Source organism: Diabrotica virgifera, chromosome 9 (assembly GCF_917563875.1).
Source record: "Diabrotica virgifera virgifera chromosome 9, PGI_DIABVI_V3a".
Taxonomy (NCBI): domain Eukaryota; kingdom Metazoa; phylum Arthropoda; class Insecta; order Coleoptera; family Chrysomelidae; genus Diabrotica; species Diabrotica virgifera.
The window spans coordinates 131,286,345-131,295,692 of record NC_065451.1 but is presented as its reverse complement, the minus strand read 5'-3'; the positions used below and the strand labels follow the sequence as shown (position 1 = coordinate 131,295,692).

General features: G+C 33.8%; 1 protein-coding gene across 1 annotated transcript; it reads right to left on the bottom strand.

Moving 5' to 3' along the window:
• Positions 1-4,680: 4,680 nt before the first annotated feature.
• LOC126891377 (general transcription factor II-I repeat domain-containing protein 2A-like) lies at positions 4,681-5,595 on the bottom strand. The gene has a single exon (XM_050660554.1). The coding sequence runs from the start codon at positions 5,593-5,595 to the stop codon at positions 4,681-4,683; it is 915 nt and encodes a 304-aa protein (XP_050516511.1).
• Positions 5,596-9,348: the final 3,753 nt, after the last annotated feature.

Below are 9,348 nucleotides of genomic sequence, written 5' to 3'. Positions count from 1 at the left end.
TGGCGTGCATACGGGTAATATGACCCGTATGCACGCCAATGGTGAATATAAAATTCTTAATTGTACGTAAAAAAATGCGTAATAACTACCTCTTAAAACCTACTAAATTTCATTTGCATATCTCAACCGGTTTTAGAGCAATAAATAAATCGTCAGTTTGTAAGAAAAAATTCAACATCCCGTATCTCGGAAACGAAGCATTTGCGGACACATGTTTATAAAACAAACGGTCATTATTTTTTTATTCAGAATTACCCCTTAAAGTTTGTCGCACTTATTTATGAACACCCTGTACTGAAGAAGAACATGGCTAGTTGTTAAAGTACCTAACGTTTGTATTATCCAACATAAGCGAATGAATCAAAAAGCAAAATGTTAAGATAGCCTAAGGTTACAGTTGAGTTGTAATTTCAATATTTTATATAAGCTAGAATATTCCACAGGGTGTTCCAAACTTTGAGGAAAAAACACACTATTATTGATACACCCGGTATACAGTGACACTTATCTGTTTAGCAACAATATTATTACATCGATATTCTTGAAGAATAAATCTATAATATATTAAAAAAAATCACTAAAATCGGACAACAGGTTTAGCAAATATGAGACATTAAAAATGTCCCATTTTTAAGGCGGTGCGTTAATTTTGGCGCTTAGTGTATATCATAGATTATTTTTCCTAACAAGTTTTTTTCAAATGATCAGTGCTATGCGAGTCCCGAATCATATCGTACCGCATTTGAACTAGTTTGGTTGTTTGCTTTTTCATTGTATAGAATTAGGGCAGTCAATGGGAGCAAGAACAAGTTATTACCTCCGAATTCTATCCTACTGCATGGATTTTAATGAAATATATATCCTTATTCAAAGTCTACCCTATGCCGATGTGTGCTGTTGTCTTGGGGGCGGTTCCCACCCCTTCTGGGGGGTGGAAAATTTTTTGGTTAAACAAATACGGAAGTTGTTAGAGATCCCAATTCTAAGCAAAAACTGTTCTATAATTTTTTTTCAAAAACTCAATACTTTTTAGTTCTTCGTGGTTGAAAATTGGCAATTTTCATTGAAATATAACAAATTCAAACGGTTTTTGCGAATACCCTAAAAACAATGCATCTAACTAAAAAAATTATATAAAACATTTTTGTAGCCCATAAAAAAACAAAGAGATTCGTTCTTTCTTCAATCTTCTAGTTATAACACAAAAAGAGATATGGTAGGTAAAAAGAGTTTGTTTTTTGGTGCGTGCTCAAAGCAGTGTATTCAACTTGAAATAACAGAAACGGTCGACTTTATGTATATAATGCTACAAATACCTTTTATTGTGCTTGAAAAATCCTTCAAACAAGCAATATTAAATGTCGATTACATTCAAACTAAGCGAGATATGCTGCAAAAAATTGATGACTAACGAATTTTAAGAAAAAAATTGAGAAGTATATTTAACCCCTCACCCACAAGAATTTAAATGCATCGTTTTCCTTCTACAATACATTTTACTACAGTGTCATTTTTATGTTCAAAAAGTTGAGCGGGTGTAAAATGAATGGTTTTTGGCAAATTTAAATTTTCTTAAAAATCTTTTTCTCCATGTAACTTGAAAATGATAAGAAATACTGTTATAAAAAATAAAATCAAAATGTTTATTTAAAAGAAACCTTCATTTTTGTATGACATCTTATTTTGGCCTATCTTATCATTTTCGAGATACATGGAGAAAAAGGAAGATTTTTAAGAAAATTTAAAAATGCGCTCAATAATTTGATGTTATTTTTTTCAAAAACCATTTATTTTAAACCCGCCCCACTTCTTGAACATAAAAAGAACACTTTAGTAAAATGTATTGTAGAAGAAAAACGATGCATTTAAATTCTTGTGGATGAGGGGTTAAATATAATTCTCATTTTTTTCTTAAAATACGTGTCATCAAATTTTTTGCAGTTTATCTCGCATAGTTTAAATGTAATCGACATTTAATAATGCTTATTTTAAAGGTCTTTTCAAACACAACAAAAGTTATTGGTAGCATTATACACCTAAAATCGACCGTTTCTCTGTTATTTCAAGTTAAATACACTGATTTGAGCATGCGCCAAGACAACAAGTTTTTTCACTTACCATATCTCTTTTTGTGTTATAACTAGAAGATTCATAAAGGAAAGAATCTCTTTGTTATTTTATAAGCTACAAAAATGTTTTATATAGTTTCTTTAGTTAGATGCACAATTTTTAAGGTATTCGCAAAAAACCGTTTGAAAAGGTGTTTTATGTTTCAATGAAAATGGCCAATTTTCAACCAGGAATAACTCAAAAAGTATTGAGTTTTCGAAAAAAAATTATAGAACTGTTATTGCTTAGTATTAGGTTCTCTAGCAACTTCCGTAGTTATTTAGGCAAAAAATGTTCCACCCCCGAGAAGGGATGGGAACCGCCCCCAAGACAAAAGCACACATCGGCATAGGGTAGACTTTGTTTCTTGGGCTATTCCCTACTTACTGTGAAAATATCACGTAAATCGATATAGTAGGATAGAATTCGGAGCCACATACCCCCATTGACTGCCCTAAATATAAATTGTAGCTGATAAAGTAATTATTTATTGAAATAATAAAATTAGACTAATCACCAAGGACCGGATTAAATGCAATCTGCATTTTTTGCATATTTTTGCATTTTTTTGATAAATTAGAAAATGTTGCATTTTTTCAAACATTTTAAACATTTTGCATTTTTTCTTGATAAATTCAGAAACGTTGCATTAATTCGACATTTTAAATCTCAAAGGTTCACTTTCACTTCCAATTAAAAAATTATCAGTCGTAAATTCAATAACTGTGTATAATCCATTTCTTAAGAAAAATGTTTAAATCAGGTAATATTCCTATTCTATTATCTATTTTTGGGACTAAGCCGATTAATCCCTAATATAACTTGGTCGGTAGGACAACAATTAGTAGGACAACAATAGTTGACATTGGTTGTAAAAACCTGTTTGCTCTTTGTAGGGGGATAAGCAGGTACAGAAATTTAGATCTTAATATTTGTTTATAACAGCTGAAGTTTATTTCGTGTTTTGATTCGCAGTGCGTTGTTGCGTACAACAGCTGCAGCAAGTTTTGCGTCTCCTGAAAATTTTTGAAAAGTGGATTTATGCACTTTTGTAAAAAAGATCCTCAGATAAATATTCTGTAAATATATGTAAATATTTAAGATAATGGTTGATAAAGCATGTACATAAAAACTAACTATTGTGTTTAAGGCTGTTTCATATTTTTCACAAATCAATTGCAATAAAATGCGCATTTTTTACATTTTTTCCGTTCCTTGCTAATCACCAATTTACAAACTATATTTCAACCAATTAAACTGAAAATAAAAAATAACCAAGAACAAAAACTCGAAGAAGTACCACAAAATTTTTTTTGTGGTACTTCTTCGAGTTTTTGTACTTCGTTACCTCGAGACTACATTTGAAAAATATGGATACTTCTCTTCATGTATAAAAAATAACGTTTTTGGTTTAGTGTGGTCTACTCCAATCTGTAGTGATTAGCAACAATTATACATCGCCAGTTACTAGTATGTTCCATCACCTGTCTTTTTATCACGACTTTCAATCGTATTTTCATAGTGTCAACCAGTTCTTTGTAGTATTGAGACTATGAAAATACGTTTGAAAGCCGTGATAAAGATTACAGGTGATGTAACAGAGCGGTAACTGGCGATGTAAATGTTAGTAATCCTTAAAAATTGGAGTGACCACAGAAATAAGTTATTTACTTTCAGTGTAATTGGTTGAAATATACTATTATAAATTGATTATAAATCTAATTTCATTATTATTATCAAAATTCGGGGCTCTTATATCTACTATCCGTAATTTTGTATTTTTCAAGTAAAAGTCGGTTATTTTCGTTGTTTAGGTATAGTATATTTTGTAAATACAGGGTGTTTCATTAATAATTGTCCATATAGTAACTGGAGAAACCTTAGCACAAAATACGAAAATTTAACCTAAAACACTTAAATAAAATGTGGTTCCTTACTGAGTTACTGAGTTTTATCTAAAAATTTAAAAACTATTTTTGCTCAGCATTTTAAAACTGTTCGACTTATCCTTTTCATCCTTGGCAGAAAGTGCGACTACTATACACCCTACTATACCCTGAATTCAATAGGATTGTCAGGGCCAGTGTTGCCACAGGTCTTGGACAAAATTTCGGTAGGCTGCTGCTAATTTTCAGGTAGAATCCATCAAATTGCGGTAGATTTTTTTAGGTAGAAATCGTCAAATTTCGGTAGTCTTTATTTTTTGCTGTTTTTGCTATTACATTGCAAAAAAGTGATACTTTAAGTATGGGCAGCAAGTATTGAAAGATAAACTACCTTTTTTTAGTAAAAAACAGTAACTTAAGTAGATAAGTAGGTTAAATAGGAAGTAGGTACTTATAATATAAGTACCTAGAAAAAAAAAAGTAAATAAGTTGGATATCTTTATTTCAAATAACTAGGTATTTTTTATATACAAACAAAAGAAAATCAATCAATAACAAATTGAAATCAATGAAATATTTAACAAAAAAACAACAGTTAATAAAAATATACAAGAATATTATCTACGTCCCTACGTTATTAAGGAAGAAAACCTTAGTTTTACTTATCACTCTAAAAACCTTATTACTAATGAGATGTTTGACATTTTTTCTGTTTGCACAGTGTATCTATGTCAACTGGTATTTTAGAAGTAGCTATGCGCAGAATGCCTGTCAGATGATTGTCTGATAAAGATGATCTCGTTTTCGATTTATTATATTTCATGCGAGAAAAAAGCTGCTCGCAAATATATGTACTACCAAATAAAGATATTTGTTGAAGAGGTAATTTGGTAAGGTTTGGGTATTGGTTCCGATTAATATATTTTTTATAAAACTCAATTAATCCGTTCGGAAGGCAACTTTGATATGCCGTTTTTAGAAGAGAGTCACTTTGCAGTTCAATCAATTCCATCTGTAAGTTCAGCACAGCACCATCAATTTCAATTTCAAACGGATTTTGGAACACTTTCATGTTAGGAATTTGTAATTTGAAGTCTACGAATCTCTCTTCAAACTCATTCCTCAATCTTTGCAACAATGACACGTACTTGGCTAAGTCCAACATTTCTTGATTTCTGGCAGATAGAGTCTCCCAATGAACCAACTGTTTTTGTTCCAGTTGTTTTTCTAACAATATGAGCTTCTTTGTGAAAGCTTGAATGTGTTCATATAACTGCGTGCATAATTGATCTTTTCCTTGCAGTTTTAAGTTAAGATCAGAGAGGTACTTAGTAATGTCAACCAGGAAGGCCAGATCAGCCAACCACTGCTCATCAGTTAGGAAATCAATTTCTTGACCTTTGTTTTCAAGAAAAATCTTTACTTCGTCGAGCAACGAATAGAATCGTTTAAGTGTGGATGCTCTACTGAGCCAGCGAACGCTACTGAAGTACACGATGTCTTCGTGATCTGAACCGACATCAGACAGAAAAGCCTGGAACTGTCTGTGATTCAGTCCTCTTGCACGTATAAAATTAACTGTCTGCACTACTTTATCCATCACGTGTTTCAATTCAAGTACTTTTGCACACAGCTGTTCTTGATGAATAATACAATGATGCTGTATGATTGTATGTGTGACGTTCTTGCGCATTAAAGCTGCAAAACCACTTGTTCTTCCTGTCATTGCTGGCGCACCGTCTGTAGTCAATCCGCAAAGATTTTCGATTCGTAGTTCATATTTTTCTATGCAACTCTTTACTTCTTCGTAGATATCTTTTCCGGTGGTTGTATCTTTCATTGAACGCAAATCAAGCAATTCCTCGATCACGGTATAGTCTTCTGTTACCCCTCTTACAAAAACTGCCAACTGTGCGGTATCTGATACATCAGTACTTTCGTCGAGTGCGAACCTGTAAAAAACACATTTCTTCAATTGCGTTTTTAAAGACGATTCAATATCTTTGGTCATGTCATCAATTCTTCTTGCTATGGTTTGATGTGATAAGCTTATATTTTTAACTAATGCTTCTTGCCCCGGACACGCTACCGATGCAAACATCTCCAAGCATTCCTTGACAAATTCTCCGTCTGATAGGGGTTTGCTTCGCTTGGCAATGGCTTCTGCTATCATGAAGCTAATTTTTGTGGCTGTCTCGGAGTTTTCTGTTGGTATTCTGAACATCGCCTGTTGACCGATCATATTTTTTTTCAACGAATTTACTCGATCGATTCTAATTTGACCTTGGTATTCATCGTATTTAGAAGCGTGTTTTGTGAAATAATGCCGCTTTATATTGTACTCCTTGCAAACTGATATTTTTTCATGACATATGAGGCACAGTATGTTACCATTTTGTTCTATGACAAAAAAGGTGTCAGTCCAACTGTTTTTAAATATTCGACATTCTTTGTCAACTTTACGTTTTTTTTCTGATGACATCATATTCTGCAACAAACACAAATCAACACTGCAACACAAATGAACCAAATCGCCAAAAGAATCTTCACTAAGTCCGTTATAATTGTTTGTATCGCCCTTAAGTATTCGCTGATCTTCGCTTTTTTTCCGAACTGGAACTGTATCTGCACGTTTACCGTTAGCCGTATTTATACGCGAGTATAAATAATAAAGTTAAAAGGTACAGGTAGAGAAGTTTCTCCTGTTTAAGGTTTTAATAGTAAATACTATTTTTAGTTTGGAATTATCTTCTATATCAAAATAAGCCACAATCCTTCACTATTCACTCATTCAGGTAGATACATTTTACCCCCAAAATCGTATTTATAAAAGCACAAAGGACTGGTCAGTGGTCATAAAAGTATTATTAAATCCGTATCTGATATCTGCTGCCTGGCTCGCACGTGTTACAAGCTATTTAAGTAAAGTGATTCAAAAATTCTTGAAAATTAACCAAACTCTGTTGCCAAATCTATCCGCTAAAGAAATTTTGTAATAATTTTGTTTTTGCGGTAGAAAAAAGGAGATTTCGGTAGAACGGTAGATTTTACAGGTTTTCGGACATTTCGGGTAGATCTACCGAAAAATCGGTAGCTGTGGCATCACTGGTCAGGGCAGACATTTTGTAGTACGTTAACACTCGGTGGTAAGCGGCTATATATTTATTTCTTTATTAGTACATAAATCCACTTCTCAATTATCATTTTTGCCGCTTACATCTGTTGGAAGTCCGAACTAGAGAAGGCAGACTCGCCTTGTTGCGAAATTTATTATTTAGTACCGTTTCAGCTTATCCCTGCCATTGAGGTATACCCTGAGTGCCAACAGAGAGACAGGCGGACACCGTTATTTCTTTTCATGGTATTATTTCATGAGCGTACCGTCGGGTAACATCATGGCATCAAAACCAACGTGCAGTACATCTGTTAATAAACAAAATAAAAAAGGTGGTTATCTGCGAGAGAAAAGCAAATGATAAAATCGGTTTGTGAGGGATTGCGTAGAAGATATGCTTAAAGAGGACGTCGCGGCATTGTGTGGAGATTTAACGAAAGTATCGGCTCGTACGGTTTTCCGAATAATTAAAGGTAACAAAAACCAATCCATAAAGGACGTGCAAAAATTGTATTGGACGATAGTACGAAAAGTATAATCCGAAGAAAAGTTCATGGATTTTATTTGAGGAACCAACTGCCCACGTTGAAGGATATTCAACGAGAAGTTAATGCAGACGAATTGGTGATATGGCGGAGAAAATATTTGCAAAAAATTCGTGATTTTAAACGACTTGGTAAAAAAATTTATTATACGGACGAAACGTGGTTGAATGAGGTCATACGAAATCCAAAGTATGGCAAGACTTGAATATTAAAAGTGCGCGACAGGCTTTCATTGAGGGACTTTCAACCGGCTTAAAAGCACCTTCGGACAAAGGAAGACGTCTCATTATAACGCACATTGGAAGTGATTCTGGTTTTTTACAATGTGGTTTAAATGTGTTTACCTTAATCAAAACGGGCGATTATCATGAGGATATGAATTCGGATGTGTTTTAAAAGTGGTTTTCGTCTATACTGACTCTTGTAGATCCTGGTTCGGTAACTGTAATGGACAACGCACCTTATCACAGCCGTCGTATGGAAAAAATACCGACTTCTGCATCTCGAAAGGCAGATATAATAGATTGGTTAAGAAGTAAAAATATAGATTTTGATGAATCCATGATAAAGGTTCAATTACTTGATATAGTGCGGGAACATAAGAGTTCATACATCAGATTTGTAGTAGACGAAATGGCACGTGAGCATGGCATCACCGTATTAAGAACTCCACCGTATCATTGTTTTTTTTTTATTTATTTAAAATTATTTTGCAATCTGTTGAGTGTCAACAATAAACAAAAGTAATTACATTGACTAAGGACAAGAAAGATTTTACCCACTGGCAAAATCAAAGTACAATTTTTATAAAGTTGTGTACAAAATAATTACATTTCATAACTACTAACTCATTAGTTTAAAAGTTTACTCTAAATGGTAAGTCCAATGGTTTGAACCTCTTTAACCTACGCTGTTCTTCGGAATTGTCTAGGAGGTTAAGTGCAAACTGGTTTTCGTGATCCTCCAACTTGGCAATGTAAGCAGCGCTACGTTTTGTGATGACTTCTTGTACCGTATCAGTTTTAAGGTCTCGATGAATAATTCTGTTGTTGATGTACCAAGGTGCATTAGTGATGGTTCTGAGGGTTTTTGATTGGAAGCGTTGGATGATTTCGATATTGGAGTGACTGGCTGTTCCCCATAGTTCCAACCCATATGTCCAGATTGGCATAAGTATTGCCTTATAGAGCAGCAATTTATTATCCAGAGATAGTCTTGATGAACGGCCCATTAACCAATACATATTTCTGAATTGGAGACCTAGTTGCTTTCTCTTGGTCCAGATATGTTTCCTCCATGTGAGACTTCTGTCCAAATGAATACCAAGATATTTTACCTCGTTGGCTGATGGTAATTGGTGATTGTTTAAAGTTACAGGAGGACAAGTTCCTCTTCGTGTTGTAAATGTAACTTGAATAGATTTTCCTTCATTGACTTTAATTTTCCATTCCAAAAACCAAATTTGTACTCTGTCTAGATACGCTTGAAGGATATGCGAGGCATAAATAGGGTCTGTGTGTGAGGCTAGGATTGCAGTATCGTCGGCAAATGTTCCTAGCATCATTTCTTCTGTAAGTGGTCTCTCCTCTAGTGGTTCCTGAAGAGGTTTAGGTATATCTGCGGTAAACAAGAGATACAAGGTAGGTCCCAGCACGCTACCCTGTGGTACGCCAGCTTTGATATAATAGAGTTT

What these genes read in the sequence shown, in the direction of transcription:
- LOC126891377 (XM_050660554.1), bottom strand. Translation starts at nt 5,595, where the DNA reads ATGGATAAAGTAGTGCAGACAGTTAATTTTATACGTGCAAGAGGACTG.